Source organism: Epinephelus moara, chromosome 19 (genome assembly GCF_006386435.1).
Source record: "Epinephelus moara isolate mb chromosome 19, YSFRI_EMoa_1.0, whole genome shotgun sequence".
Lineage (NCBI taxonomy): Eukaryota > Metazoa > Chordata > Actinopteri > Perciformes > Serranidae > Epinephelus > Epinephelus moara.
The window spans coordinates 2,855,233-2,871,801 of NC_065524.1; the positions used below are offsets into that span (position 1 = coordinate 2,855,233).

Genomic DNA, 16,569 nt, shown 5'->3' on the forward strand with positions numbered 1-16,569 from the left:
GACGCCGAACTGATCGCTGCAAATCGTGAGCCTGCCGCGGAGCTTCCCGGCGCGGCGCGGCCAGTGTGGACGACACAGTCGGTTAACATGGGCGCCGAAAGGAAACTGCCTTCTCTTCTCGGCGCTTCGAGGCTATTCGCGGCGCTTCCGCGGGCGGTGTGGCCCTGGCGTTACACTCCCAAGAATAAATGTGTGGTGGAGAAATACTGAATCAAAGTTTTTATTTTATTGTTTTGGTCTATCATACATATAATCCACTAAGTTTAAAAATAATGGAATGAGCCAATAAAATGCTCACCGTGTATAGTACAACATAGACCCCTCCCAGGTTGCCAAAACACCAAAATTCTCCCCCAGAATAGCGAAGACAGGACCTCAGTCTTCTCAGTGGTAGCTGTAGCCCCGGTTGTAGGCTACATTGGGAGGATCCTTGGCGAACCCACTTTACTTCAATTAGATTTTTACTTTTAATATTTTTTCCAATATGACTTTCATCCTGCATTTTCTGTCTCTGAATATCCAGACGTGATGTCCCATTGTCTCCATTTAGTCATCCGTCCACAGGAAGAAGAACATACCAACACAAAAATAGCACAAAGAATGCAATGTGCACCAGCAATTGGTGTTTTTCTTGTTTGTTTTTTTTTAAAACAATGTCCAATATTTAGGGCCATTTCTCCTTTAAATGAAATGTGGTAAAATTGAGGTGTGACAAGCTACTGTAGTTGTAATTGAAGTCTATTGGATCCAGTTGTTAAAAGGGGAGGTGGTCTGGAAAGATGAAAGAGTCGGGGTGTATGGTAGCTTGAGTTCTCTTACTTGACCTCATCAGAAGGGCTCGTAGGCCTGGGACCAGGAAGCAGTGGTACAGGGGACGTGGCCTCAATGAGGGCAGGATTTAGGATGATTGGCAGGGACATGGGTGGGACTCCCACCTGCAAGGGGGAGGCAAGGGGTTGCAGGATTAGGGGGGACTGGGTCAAAGGTGAGGGAGCCTGGGCAGAGGACGTTGTTAACGGCACTGGCATGGGGGGAACTGAAGGTGGGACTGGAGACGACCGGTCTGATCCTAGAAAACAAAAACAGAAATTATCTGTACTTCTGAGTAACTATTCCACAACTCAGTTTTATAATTAAACATGGCATTAGTATACAACTGTAAAGCAGGGTTTGCTTTGTTTCCATTTATGTCAGTATTCTATATTTTGAAATGACATCAGCATGGTGTCCTATATTCCAAAAGTCCTTAGACACACACTGTCCCAGCTTTGTAGAAAAGGTCAATCATAACATCAGTGCCTAAAAAGCCCTGTGCCACAGAAAATAATAATATCCACGCTGTAGGTTTGACCTTAACTGTCATGAAATGTCTACAGAACTTTGTAGTGTCCCTGCTAAAGAGGACAGTCAAGCCTGTGTTAGATACACATCAGTTTTTCTACAAGTATGAGGGCAGCACTGGGCAGCATTTCATACTTTATATCTAAGTAGCTTGAGAACACAAAGCCTATGCACAAATTTTATTTGTTGATTTTAGTTCAGCATTTAATATTGTGCAACCTTACCTGAGTTTAGAGAAGCTGAAGGATATGAGTTAACACTACTGTGATTATTTTTTTTTTTTTATTAATAGGACATAGCAAGTAAGGGTCAATGGGACCAAACACAGCAACACAGGCTGTGTGGTATCAGCTATAGTCATCGAGATAAAATCATGGATGAGCTCCAATTTCCTTATGTTAAATTCAGACAAAACTGAAGTTATTGTTCTTGGCCCCAAACACCTCAGAAACTCTCTATCTGATGATATAGTTTCTCTGGATGGCATTGCTCTGGCCTCTAGCACTACCGTAAGAAACCTCAGAGTAATATTTGATCAGGATTTGTCTTTTAACTCCCATATAAAACAAACTTCATGGACTATGTTCTTTCATCTGCATAATATTGCAAAAATTAGGCTTATCGTGTCCCATAAAGATGCAGAAAAATTGGTCCATGCTTTTGTTACCTATAGGCTGGATTACTGTAATTCCCTATCATCAGGTTGCTCTAATAAATCTGTAAAAACTCTCCAGATGATCCAGAACACGGTGGCACATGTACTGACAGGGACTAAGAAAAGACATCATATTTCTCCTGTTTTAGCTTCTCTGCACTGGCTCCCTGTAAAATCTAGAATTGAATTTAAAATCCTACTGTTCCTACTGCTCTAAATGGTCAGGCTCCATCATATCTTAGAGAGCTCATAGTGCCCTATGATCCCACCAGAACACTGCGCTCTGAGAATGCAGGGTTACTCGTTGTCCCTAAAGTCTCCAAAAGTAGAACATGAGCCACAGCCTTCAGCTATCAGGCTCCTCTTCTGTGGAACCATCTTCCTGTTTCGGTCCCGGTGGCAGAGGCAAGTCAAGAGTCCTCCCTAGCTTTTAGTGAACACACATTGAAACAGGCGCAAGTGTGCCCAGGTGTACTTCATTAACCCTCAGCAGACTGAGGGGGTTTCAGTTACTGTGATCATTTTGGCACTCTCTAATGTTGTACAATTTTAAACAAATGTATCACTATTGTCAGAATGAAGTAATGAAGTAAAGACAACAACAGCTAAAAGACACACACAGAATCACTCTGTCATTTCAAAGTGATCGATTTTTTTATGTGTGCGCCACCACACACTCTGCTACAATAATATGAATAGCGGCTCTGATGCTGCAGGATATTCTTATGTGTCTACTCTGGCTGTTCTCATCGCGATTCCCCCAAAAAATACACCTATTGAAACTGACAGAATGAGAGCAGTTATCTACACATACATCCTTCGAATTGCTCTGAAAGAAGGACTCAGTCCTTTGTGTAACTTGGAAGGATCCTTAACATTGGAACAGTCCTTCGGTGGGGGTCTATGACGTAGCATCCTTCAAATTCAGCCGTTCAACTTAAGACTTTCCTTTTTGATGAAGCTGATAGTTATGGTTGGTTCAGGCTTGCCTTGCACCAGCCCCTAGTTAGGCTGACATAGGTCTAGTCTGCCCGGGGACCTCCTATGATACACCAAGCCCCTTCTCTCATTCTCTCTCTCTCTCCTCTGTTTCTGAAAAGTTGGTTCTTCTTCACTTGCTAACATTCAGGTCCTATTACTGAATCTTGCTAACTCAGCTTTACTGCATGTCAGTAACTCGGCTTCTTCTCCAGAGCCTTTGTGCTCAACTGTCTCACAAGTTCCCTCGTATCGCAGCTACACCTGGATCGTGAGTCGTGATTGTGCTGCTGCCGTGGTCCTGCCTGATGCCTCCTACTACTGCTGTTATTATTAGTCATACTTCTACTATTATTAAACACATATGATTATTATTGTCACATACATATACTATCATATGTAAATATATACTAACAACATATGCTACCACAATTACTGTTATTATTATTATAATACTATTACTAAAATTAATATTGTTGTAAGCTATTATAATTACTGTCTGCCCTATTTTCTCTCTGTCTCTGTCTCTCTCGGTCTCCCTCTGTTTCAATTCCTCTCTCTGTCTCTGTTTTTCTTCATGTATCATTTTGCTCTTTCTGAGGTTGCTACCTTTCTTTTCCGCATTAAAGGTTTTTTTGGGGGGGAAGTTTTTCCTTATCTGCTGCGAGGAAGGACAGAGGGATGTCGTATGCTGTAAAGCCCTCTGAGGCAAATAGTGATTTGTGATATTGGGCTTTATAAATAAAACTGAAATGAACTGAACATTGTACACTAATGACTGCTGAAAGTAAACACCAATAATTGTATTATAAAATTTGCTGATAATAATGTGATTTTGAGCCTCCTCCACAAGGACATGGACACTTCTGTGTACCATGATGAAAAAAGAAACCTTTGTCAAGTGGTGTGACACTAAGCATCTCGTTCTAAATGTTACCAACCCACAGCAGATGGTCTTTGCCCCAAGGCAAGTGACTGACCATCAGTCAGTGGTAATCAAAACCCAGACAATCATTCAGGTGTCCTCACACAAATACTTAGGTGTCCACATCAGGTCTTCCCACAAATTCATTTATTTGTGGTGGCCCACCACAATTAAAACATCTGCCTCCATGTTTTGATTTTATATTTTTGGAGCTGGACTGTTCATTAGGTGTGCTGTTGGAATCTATATATCATTTGGTAATTCATTGCTTCACGGTCTCACAGTGCAGAGCATACTCTGGACACAGACGGAGCAGCAGAAGGTTAGGTGGGGAAACAACTGTACCTCTCACTAATCGATCTTTCTTGAACTGCAGTAATGACCAATGTTATCATATTTGTTTTTAACAGGGTTTTAGAAATGATCTTGTGCTCTAAATACTTTTCCACAGTGATAAAGACCACATGTCTGAGGGAAAACACTGAATATTAACTTCAGCCATGAAAATGCTTTCATTTACAGATACTGAATACTGACACAGTACCAGCAATGTGCAGCCCACAACATTATGCCAATGCTGATCACAGTGTGTAAAATAAGATGTAACTGTGCTGAACAGGAAACTGTCAGTGTTTTACCATTAGCACTGGCAGGGTGGGGCTCCTGGGGTGATGCTGGCCTGCTGGGGGTCTGTGTATCTGCAGGGATAACTGGGACTGGGGAGGGCGGCTGAGACATGTGTGGGGATGAAGGTCGTTCTGCTGAGGGTGTCGGCTGCACAGGCTCTGCTGGAGGACTGGGTACTGGATCTAAAAACGAAGATGATTCATTTGGAAACACCACTGTCAAGCTCCTGGTACTACAACAAACTAACATGCACACAATGTCAAGGCATTACATCAAGCCGTTCACCTTCTCAGACCAACATCATTTTGTATAGGATGTACAATATTGTGAAAGCAAGTAAATATACAGTACAGGCCAAAAGTTTGGACACACCTTCTCATTCAATGCATTTTCTTTATTTTCATGACTATTTACATTGTAGATTCTCACTGAAGGCATCAAAACTATGAATGAACACATGTGGAGTTATGTACTTAACAAAAAAAGGTGAAATAACTGAAAACATGTTTTATATTCTAGTTTCTTCAAAATAGCCACCCTTTGCTCTGATTACTGCTTTGCACACTCTTGGCATTCTCTCGATGAGCTTCAAGAGGTAGTCACCTGAAATGGTTTTCCAACAGTCTTGAAGGAGTTCCCAGAGGTGTTTAGCACTTGTTGGCCCCTTTGCCTTCACTCTGCGGTCCAGCTCACCCCAAACCATCTCGATTGGGTTCAGGTCCGGTGACTGTGGAGGCCAGGTCATCTGCCGCAGCACTCCATCACTCTCCTTCTTGGTCAAATAGCCCTTACACAGCCTGGAGGTGTGTTTGGGGTCATTGTCCTGTTGAAAAATAAATGATCGTCCAACTAAACGCAAACCGGATGGGATGGCATGTCGCTGCAGGATGCTGTGGTAGCCATGCTGGTTCAGTGTGCCTTCAATTTTGAATAAATCCCCAACAGTGTCACCAGCAAAACACCCCCACACCATCACACCTCCTCCTCCATGCTTCACAGTGGGAACCAGGCATGTGGAATCCATCCGTTCACCTTTTCTGCGTCTCACAAAGACACGGCGGTTGGAACCAAAGATCTCAAATTTGGACTCATCAGACCAAAGCACAGATTTCCACTGGTCTAATGTCCATTCCTTGTGTTTCTTGGCCCAAACAAATCTCTTCTGCTTGTTGCCTCTCCTTAGCAGTGGTTTCCTAGCAGCTATTTGACCATGAAGGCCTGATTCGCGCAGTCTCCTCTTAACAGTTGTTCTAGAGATGGGTCTGCTGCTAGAACTCTGTGTGGCATTCATCTGGTCTCTGATCTGAGCTGCTGTTAACTTGCGATTTCTGAGGCTGGTGACTCGGATGAACTTATCCTCAGAAGCAGAGGTGACTCTTGGTCTTCCTTTCCTGGGTCGGTCCTCATGTGTGCCAGTTTCGTTGTAGCGCTTGATGGTTTTTGCGACTCCACTTGGGGACACATTTAAAGTTTTTGCAATTTTCCGGACTGACTGACCTTCATTTCTTAAAGTAATGATGGCCACTCGTTTTTCTTTAGTTAGCTGATTGGTTCTTGCCATAATATGAATTTTAACAGTTGTCCAATAGGGCTGTCGGCTGTGTATTAACCTGACTTCTGCACAACACAACTGATGGTCCCAACCCCATTGATAAAGCAAGAAATTCCACTAATTAACCCTGATAAGGCACACCTGTGAAGTGGAAACCATTTCAGGTGACTACCTCTTGAAGCTCATCGAGAGAATGCCAAGAGTGTGCAAAGCAGTAATCAGAGCAAAGGGTGGCTATTTTGAAGGAACTAGAATATAAAACATGTTTTCAGTTATTTCACCTTTTTTTGTTAAGTACATAACTCCACATGTGTTCATTCATAGTTTTGATGCCTTCAGTGAGAATCTACAATGTAAATAGTCATGAAAATAAAGAAAACGCATTGAATGAGAAGGTGTGTCCAAACTTTTGGCCTGTACTGTATATTCCTACATCCCTGCGTGTCTGGTGTGTACCTGGTATGACAGTCTGTTTGAAGAGCTCCTCCCTGAGGTTAGGCAGGAAGCAGACAATTCGTTCCCAGGTTATTTCCCACAGGTCTGAATATCCTGTCCTGGAGTCAGCGCTGTGGAAGATGCCTGCTGTGTCCATCACCAGCAGCATGTTCTTCAGAGACTCAGGGATTGCCTCCAACTACACATAGAAATGCAGAGACATCACATCAGTGCGGTCAGAATCAATCAGTCATTTAATACCAGACCTTACAATCCTGGCAAATACATTCCTTTTTATTCCATGTTTGGTGGGTTTTACATTTTTGGTTAAGTTGAAGGGATTCCCTGCTCCTTCATTTCTTGAAAAAATTCTAATTGGAGAAGTGGATTTTTAAAGAGGTTTCTCTATGCGTTCACAGTCTTCCAGTTTCTAAAATACTTGTGTTTATGGTTATTCACCAATGCTGGATCAGGCATGATAATGACAGATGAACGACTGGATTTCCAACAAAAACTGCATGAACACAGAATTTAGAGGACTTTATCGACACTGATGAAAGATTATATAATGAGTTCACCAGTTGTTTGTGAGTTTGTTTGTGAGTTTGTAACCAACAGTTTTGAACCTAAGGAAGTATTTTACAACTGGAAATATGGTCTTTTCATAAAACAGAGTGGTCTGTGCAGTAGAAAGAAACAAAAATACTTTTAAAATTGGAGCTACATAAGAGAAAACAGAGGAAAAGGGCTGTGGCACTTGCTTTTGCTCAAGAGGGAGAAAACCTACAACTACTAGAATGCACTGCACTGCAACGGACCAATGCACACTCCCATTGAAGGGTGACGCAATGTGAACTTGTCCGCTTGACACAATAGTGGCATGCTGGTAATAAATAAAGTTTTACTGTTTGATCTCAGTTTTTTCTGCCTCTATTTTTACTATGCAGGAAACAGTATAGCGCCCACCTCCTGTTCACAAACTTGCACTATTACAGCTAAACATGGAGCTAAAATATGTTTCTGAAAAAAACATTTTAGGGAGCACAGTAACATAATCTTGCCTAGTTTTACCATTCGATCACAGTTTGAGAGAGAGGGAGAGAGAGATAGAATGGTGTCTCTCGTCCACATCTATACTTTTTGTGTCCTTGGTGGCACTGAATGTCTTCATCTTGTGCATGCGCAGGTCGAGTAGCTACACCAACAAAGTCACCTGTGACCCCCTGATGACCCCGGACAGGCTATATCTTCCGGCGTCATCATCGGAGAATCTGCTCGAGCTTACTTACTTTATGTTGTGGCAACTTATAGTTGTATCTGTTTTGTTTCATAGTTTACAGAGGCAATCAACATTTGTTAATGATAACGAATTTTTGGTGATGGCAGTGTTTTTGCTCTCTCAGAGTAGGTGTGTCTTGTTATATCTTTTTTTTTGTTGTTTGTTTTGTTTTTTACGGTTAGCAACAGTGCTTTCGCTTATGGTAACTTGACTTATTTTGATAACGACTCGGTCGTACCTAGGCTGTTTCATATAGTTACAGCATTACGTATTTGGAATTGATTTTTGTTTTCTACAGTTAGCAGCAGCTAACTTGAGCTTATTTACTTACACCACTAAACAACTTTGGTTGTTCTGGTTTCTTGTTGCAACCTTTGTTGGGGAAGGCAGTGTTTTCGCTCCCACTCCCAGAAGATGTTGTACATTGAGTGTTGTTTTCATTGTATTTTTATGATGAACACTCATTATTGTACCACCTGCATGGCTCCTCTGCAGCCTGAGGACAGTCATGGAACCCACGGTCAGAGAACCCATGCATGAACTGCAGCTTCACGCTCGGGGTGGTGAGGGCTGCTAGGCTGGCTGAGGCGGGGCTGCTTCTGGGTGGTGTTACCCAGCCAGAAAAGCTAACCTCAGCTCAAAGGCTCCAACCCAGCCTAGCTGGTTGAAGCATCGGGCTGCAGAGACCGAAGGCGCCTTCTCCAAGAGGAAGACCAGGGAGTCTAAGCTGGCATCCAGGGTGGACCAGCTGACGGCAGAGCTTAATCAGATGAAATCCATCTTTCTAGCCCTCCAGACTGAGACTGGTGTGGGGAGTGCGGTTGTGCCTATTCCTTCTGTGACCATGTCAGGTCCCGATGATGACATCCTCTCAAGGCAGCCTCAGCCACTGAATACGGGGATTATGGGGCAGACACGGTCCCTCGTGACACGGTCTCCCATGCCTCGAAGGTGGGCTCCCATTCCTCGGCCCACAGCTCAGGTGAGGGCTCAGAGGGTAGTTCCATGGGGGCCATCATTTGTATGGCCCTGGCTTGTCTGTAGCTTGATGTGCCACAAGCCCGGCCGGCTCCAGCAAGTGCTTTTTCAGGCATGGTCCGACCCCTGCCACCTTTACTGTGCCTCCTTCAGAGGGATTGCATGCATGTTGGCGAGATTCTAGAGCCCTCTCTTGTTCAACGTCTGATGGCCGAACCCTGGCAGCCATGCAAGAAGTTTGGCCTTGGCCGCATGCCAGCTATTGAGCCAACAGTGGCCGCGCTTATTGTCTCTCCTGATGAGGCCCTTAGGTTGAATGCCAGGTGTCCTTCACCCCAGTGTCGCATCAACGATGATCTGCTGTCCAAGGCCTAAGACCCAGCGGCTTGCATGGGCCGGATAGGGAACTCCATGTCACACCTTATGCTCACCCTCTCAGCCTCCCTACAGGAGGCTATGCTAGATTCTTCTGCTCATAACGTTATTGATGCATCTCTGCAGGCTTTCACCCTTATGTCCAGGAAGCTGGGGCAGGTGATATCCACACTGGTTCAGGCTCGCCACCAAGTTTGGCTAGCTCAGTTGCCCCTCACAGAGGCGTGTAGAAGGACCCTTCGCAGTGCTCCAGTGGAACCGGGGGAGTTGTTTGAGTCGGCTGCTCTAGAGGCACTAGAGCGCACGGTCCAAGCCAGACAGACCAGGCAGAAGCTCTTGGGTTTACACAGGAGCGATCTAAGGAGACTTAACAGGTTCCTGAAGGTCATGCCTTTCCACATGCTCAGCACAACGGAGGTTGCGATTGCCAGAGGGGAGAGGTTTACGTCCATCAACCTGAAGGATGCCTATTTCATGTCCCCATTATACCTCACCACAGGCAATCCCTTCGTTTTGCCTTTCAAGGCCACCACTTTCAGTTCAGGGTGCTTCCCTTTGGCCTCTCCCCACGGGTGTTCACCAGATGTGTGGCTGCAGCCCTCTTGCCCCTGCAGTCGAGGGGCAAGAAAATCCTCCCATATCTGGACGAATGGCTGGTGTGTGCGCCGTCCAAGTCTCAGGTTGCTCAGGATACAGCTGTGGTTTTAGCCCAAGAGGCCCGGCTGGATCTCACGGTGAACCTCAAGAAGAGCTGCGTAGTCCCCTCCCAGAGCACCACCTTCCTAGGTGTGGCTCTGGACACTGTCACCATGAAGATTTGTCCGTCGTCTCGGCGGGTGGACAACATCCTCTGCCTCCTCCCCCTTTTCCAAGGAGGCATCTAACTTGGGCAGCCCCCCACCTAGCCAGCCTGAGGGCAATGTATCTCCCAGGGAAGCAGAACGAGGCAGCAGACTTCCTCATCTGCTGCAGGCCTTCCCCGGGGGAGTGGCGGCTTCACCTGGAGGTGGTCCGTGGCATCTTGGACCTCTTCAGCAGGGCAAAAGTGGATCTTTTCGCCCCAGAGGAGATGACCCATTGTCTCCTCTGGTTCTCCTGGACAGAGGCATGCCCTTGCACATGAGTGGCCATAAGGTCTCCTCTATGCCTTCCCGCCGGTCCCTCTGATTGTGGCAACACTTCAGAGGGTTCTTCAACAGGGCCACAGGCTGCTTCTGGTGGCCCCCTTCTGGCTGGGGAGGATGTGGTTTCCTCAGCTGCACAGGCTGTGTTGCAGCTCGTCATGGTGCCTCCCCGACAGGAAAGACCTCCTGTCTCAGCTAGAGGGACGGGTTTAGCATCTCGACCCTTGCTGCCTTCAACTGTGGGTTTGGCCTCTGCAGGGCCCGACCCGCTGCTGAATGTATGTATAGAAACAGTCCATTACACTGTCCTGAACACCAGGGCACTGTCTACCCAGGCGCAGTATGACAACAGGTGGCAGCTGTTCTCTGCTTGGTGTTCAGACAGGGATGAGGACCCTGTGCACTGCTCTGTGCCTACCATTCTGGAGTTCTTACAATCTCTCCTGGATGGCGGTTGGTCCCCCTCTACCCTGAAGGTGTACGTATCCGCCATTTCATCTTGATATGTTCGAGTCGATAACAACATGATGGGGAGCCACAGGCTGGTGTGCCTCTTTTTGAAGGGGGCTCTGAAACTACGCCCCCCACAAACGCCGAGAGCTCCAGCATGGGATCCGCCCTCGGTGCTGGATGCTCTATGCTTGCCTCCCTTTGAGCCACTCAGGCGGAAGTGAGATTGTTGTCGGCAAAGACTGCCTTCCTCCTCGCCATCACTTCAGCAAAGTGTGTAGGGCAGCTTCATGCCTTGTCAGACAGTAATTCATGTCTGAGATGGAACTCGGACGGCTCAGGGGTCACCTTATGGCCAAATACTGCATTCCTGCCTAAGGTTTTGTCGTGCTAGCACCTCAAACAGCCGATCCAGCTGGCGCGGTTTGAACCGCCAGAGGGGGAAGAGGACTGGGCGGTTATGCCCTGTGCGGGCTCTGAGAGCATACGTGGATGGTACCACGATTATATGCCAGTCGGACCAGCTTTTTGGGTCATGATGGTCCTAAGGAAGGTTGTGCTCTCTCCAAACAGCGTTTGTCTCACTGGATCGTGGATGCCATCATCTACGCATATAAGGCAGATGGTCTCCCCCTGCCATCTGGGGTAAGGTGCCAGTCTGTGAGGAGTGTCTCGACATCATGGGCGGCCCTAAGAGGGGTGCCCCTGGAGGCCATATGTGCTGCGGCCTCGTGAGTGTCGCCGAGCACCTTCACCAGGTCTTATTGCATGAATATTGCCACTCCTCACCCACTGGGCGTTGTCCTCCTACCAAGTTCCTCTGCTTCCACTCAATGAGGTATGTACTTGGGATTCCTCATGACTCTGTTGGTATGGGTCATCCAGTGCTTATGCACCGCCTCTGGCAGTCAGGAAGGATGAAATAGAATTAAGAGTAACGTATGAAACTACGGTTCTATGAATCCTGGATGACCACCAGAGCGTTCAGTCACTCAGAATTCTGCAGGAACAGATCCTCTGAAGCAACCGGAAGAGATGGCCTGTCTGGGGTCATCAGGGGGTCACAGGTGACTTTATTGGTATACCTACTCGACCTGCACATGCGTGAGACAAAGACATTCAGTGCTTATGAACCGCCTCTGGCGGTCATCCAGAATTCATAGAACCGTAGTTTCATACGTTACATACAACTCTCGTTTGAGCGACAGCCCAAAAGCCTGATCAAAACTGCCAGATGATGCAAAACACCATCCTCTGGCAGTTTTGAGCTAGGAGATGAGCAGGGAGATCAAGGTGCTGGTAAGATGGAGAGAAGTTTATCACAGTTTATTTATGCAAACTATCAACATTGCTATGATACAAAGCTGGTTGAAAATCAGCAAAGTATGCCTTTAAGTTTAGTCAATAACCCCCAAATGAAAAAACATATGTAACATGGAAGCATTTGGGCATTCCCATGAAAAACTGCTGCAGTATTCACATATACTGTACACTTTTTTTCTGCCATACCTGAAGCTATACAAATGCAGCCATTTACCATTTACACCAATCTGTCTAATCATTCTGGGATCAGCCCTGATTCCAACCCTGGAGACAGGCACCACATAGCTTTTAAATTCTATCATACTAGAGGTGGAGCAGAATGACTGACTGTTATCCACATGTGGATAAAGGCATCAGCTCAGCTGTAATGACATTACAATACTGCATTTTAGTATCAACATTATTTCTCCTGTCACCATCCTCACCAGTAAGTCACTGGATCCTGCATGCATGTACTTGTCCATGAAATCCAGAATGGTGAGCCAGAGGGCAGCAAAGGTGGGCAGGGACAGCAGAGGAGAGAGGTGCTGGAGGAAAACCTGGACAAGTGAAAAACAACAGCTAAATCGGTCACAGCTGCTGCCAGAAGAATGAGCTCAGTTAACCCAGATACACAGTTGGTTGTGGGGTGGCTAAATAGCCAACATCTTCACTCAAAAAAGCAAGACATGTTAAAAGTTTTGTGATAAGGTTTTGTTTTAAATTTTAATTTCTAAGATAAACTATAAGGTTTGATGGACTTGATACCGTACTTTAATGGACTCAATGGGGCACATTACAGTGCGAGGAGAGTATGCAGTGCAAGGTAGGACTTGAAACATGTCCAGTTTATCAAATGAAATATAGTATTTAGTAGGGATGAGCAAGTGCACCATTCATCTGTATCCCTATCCATACTTTGTATGGGCAGGGTTTATTTAAAAAAGGGCGTGAGTTAAACAGTAGTAGGTGTGGCCTAATCATAAGTTGTTATTTTATACCGGAATTGTTATGGGTCGATCTGAAGCTGCTATATTTGTTATTTATCAAAAAACTAGTAACTTCGTAGCTTCAGCTTCCTTGTGATCCAGCCAGCTGCCACCTTTTTTAGGTTTTAATAATGAAATAAGTAGGTATTGTACAAATAATTTCTCACTGCAACTTCAGTATCCACTGTAGCGCTTCAAAAGCAAGCGACAGGAATAAATAGAAACAAGGAGTCCGACAAAAGTTCAGCTCAAAATGGCTCACTGCGTTAGCCTGGTAAGACCATCCTGATGACTCAAACCTAACATTTTGTTTCTCTCTCTGTATCAGTCTGGACTTGGTGCCGTCCCAAACACTTTCCAGAAATTAAAATTCAATCGAGGCCAATCAGGGATCCACACTGTAGTTGACAACATAAGCAGCCAATCAGGGACTGCATTGTAGTTGATGAATGAAAATGCAGGCCACAGCTTGCAAAACAGTAATGGCAGCTCCCAAAGCAACAAGTGCTAACTCTAATGTTAGCAGAGTGGTACACAGCAATTACTGAAATAATTGCAAAAATATAGTCAATAACAACAATTAAACAAGAACAAGAGTATGCACTCATAGAGATTCTCAAGAGGAAAAGATGTTTTCTCCGTTCTTCTGACTGGATTTGGCAAAAGCTTGACTTGGCTTGGCTCAGTTGGCGATGAAAAAGATGTTCCCCACTGTTTTCTTATGCGGATGTCAAGGAGGGTACTCCCGCCCACCTACAGTGTTTGGGGCAGCACAGAGTCCAGACTGATACAGAGAGAGAAACAGAATGTTGAGCTCATATCTTCAGGATGGTCTTACCATGTCGCTCAAAGCCAGTCAGGACAACTCTTTATTCAGCTACACATCTAAAATGTTGTCATATTGGTGCAGTTTTAGTTTTTTTGACGGACTAACTCTGGTGTGTGCCATCTTATCACCCCAAAAAACACACAAACTTTGTAGTAAACCATCAGAAGGTGTGCTGCTCTGCCCCTCCCACCTCTACTAAATTTGATCTCCTTTATGCTGCCATCCTCAGCCCTGCAGTAAATTATACATGACCTTTCAGACTCTAGTGGCTTTATTAGTCCGTTCATAAACAAACATAATATTATGTTAATCACATTGTCAGTTTGCTTATTACTAATGCAATAAAAGTTGGATTTAGTGCCGTGATGCTGTCAGCATAGGTTGCTGATAAAGGCCACTTTTTCCTCTGCAATCTTTACTGCATTAGTTTCCTAAAGCGAAACACAAAAACTTTCCATCATAAAACTACGAGAAGGGGTATTTAGAAGTGCAAATGTAAACACTTTGATCATATGGTCAAATCTGTGACAGACATCCAAGTCATCTGCTCATAAGAAAGCATTTGTTAGTGTGTAGGTGTTGCTTTGAACCTTTGACAGAAGTGTGCAGGCTCTCATTCTGGTCTCCTCCATACCGCCCACATCTGCTGGGCTAATGTTGTCGAGCAGCTTAGTTAGCAAGGGGAAAAGCACCTGTAACCACACACAGACACAGACACAGACACACACTATATCAGGAAGTACAAATGAACAGTGTAGGGACAGGGGACCCTGCTCTGTATAGCATAAGAGCAGATCGAGGATTTGATGGTAAGTGCAGACATGTAACCCGTCCTCTCCTTTCTTACCTTATTGAAGCAGGACTCCCACTCAGTTGCATCAAGTGTCTGCAGATCATGAACCAGCAGTGCCCTCTGGAGATATGTGAGGGCCTGCATACGAACCTGTCGTCTGGCATCACAGCACAGCCAAGCAATGCCTGGAGTGTACAACGATATAACACAACATGAGCCGTAGTGGAGTTTCAAACTGCCCTAAAGCCTGTTAATCAACTGCAATGAACTCAGAAGAGAAACAGTAACAGTACTTTAGATGCTAAAGCTTATCTGACAAATAAGCATGTGGTATTCTCCACCTTTCATCAATCATTCTTGGTCTGCTCAAAATCAGCAACATGGACATTCAAGCTATGAGCATATTGTAGACATTTATTGGCTCATGGTATGGGTTCCAGGCAAGCTCAATATGAAGTACATTAACACAATGTTTCCCCTACCATTATATTAGGGGGGTGATAATTTTATTTCTGGCGTTATAGCGTTATTTTGTATGTGGGAAATGTGTGCATATCCCAAATGAGATCGACCACAAACATTCTCCCTACACAATCTCATCTGTAGCATTTCATTTACTCACTGTCATTTTGTGTTTAGAGACCATTTCTCCGACCCCTTTGAGTTTCCACCATAGGCATTTCTAGCCCATTTTTGGGGGTGCTGAAGCACCCCTAAATTGAATCCCAGCACCCCTAAAATTTGAGAATTTTTTTATTTTTTTTTATTTTTTTACTGTATGTCCCTTTTAAACAAGCTAGAAAAGTGTCAAAACCATACAGTACTCGGTTGCAACATAATATTTTAACAACAAAAATACAGCAGCACCCCGTTGCAACATAATATTTTAACAACAAAAATACAGCAGCACCCCCCTCTTGCCTCAAAAATGGTTTGATCCACCCCATCCCTCCCACCTTTCCCCGACTCGGGCTCTGAGCGCTCTATTTGCACAGAGCAATGCGCTGCCTTCCAGAGTGGGTGATATGCAGTAGTGGTGTAAGTACCTGGCTTAAACCAGGATATGTGGCACATTTCTTAACTTCTACCACTCAGTACCAACATATTATTATCATTACCAGTCCTCATTTGTGCTGCATTTGATCGTAGGTCACTGTTTATGTTGTTAGGTAGGAGTTAGCTGACGTCTTTTCTAGCTACGAAACGTTACAGGTGGTCAGTACCACTGTCCTCTGTTTGAATTGCAATGAGAGAAGCTAGCTGTTGTGTCATGTGCATGTGTTAATATTAAAGCCAAGGTGCTACTGACTAGCTAACTGACTGGATGACCATTAACATTATAACTCCTATTGTGTGTATTTATTATTATTATTTTGTAGATTTCAAGCACTTTTCTTTTTTGAAGTGTATTTTTATTTATGTATTTGTATTATATAACACAGACAAGAAGGAAAAAGTTAGAGACAAACATTGAAAAAGTCAATTACTGTTAATGTGTTAATGTTACATGTTGTGCATTGCATTTCAAATAAAAGTCCAAAAAATAAGTCCAAGGTCCATTTTTGGTGTTTTTGGTACTCACTATAGGGGGCTGGTTTACTCCAGAAACATACATACTGTTTATGTGTATGATGAGGAGCTGCTGTATCAAAATGAGTTATCCTCCCCCAGAAATTAAGGTTATGATATGTTTCTTTTATGATTCCAATCCATTCCTCTTTTGCTGTGGCTCAGCATTTAAATAACCTTCATCAGATTTGATGGTTTAGTCACAGACTTTCCCAAAAAGTGTTGTGCTTTTCTTTCACAAATGTGGGAATGAAACTGAGTTAAAATGTACAAAACAGTGAAATTTATCTTGCCTGGCCGGGCAGCTCTCTGGGTGCTCAGCACCCCTAAACCTCTGGTCCTAGAATCGCCCCTGGTTTCCACCATTT

At 44.6% G+C, this 16,569-nt stretch overlaps 1 protein-coding gene across 7 annotated transcripts in view; it reads right to left on the reverse strand.

Annotated features, from left to right (window-relative positions):
- Window positions 1–206: 206 nt before the first annotated feature.
- gbf1 (golgi brefeldin A resistant guanine nucleotide exchange factor 1) overlaps window positions 207–16,569 on the reverse strand; it is a 238,024-nt gene continuing 221,661 nt past the window's right edge. For 6 of the 7 annotated variants that reach the window (XM_050070669.1, XM_050070665.1, XM_050070663.1 and 3 more), the window contains 6 exons: window positions 14,687–14,817; window positions 14,430–14,531; window positions 12,468–12,581; window positions 6,535–6,712; window positions 4,538–4,708; window positions 207–1,069 (listed from right to left, as the gene is read on the reverse strand). In XM_050070669.1, the coding sequence (XP_049926626.1) occupies window positions 816–1,069; window positions 4,538–4,708; window positions 6,535–6,712; window positions 12,468–12,581; window positions 14,430–14,531; window positions 14,687–14,817 (950 nt within the window). In that variant the 3' untranslated portion in view covers window positions 207–815. The remainder of the gene's footprint in view (window positions 1,070–4,537; window positions 4,709–6,534; window positions 6,713–12,467; window positions 12,582–14,429; window positions 14,532–14,686; window positions 14,818–16,569) is intronic. The other variant, XM_050070666.1, reaches the window with a different exon arrangement.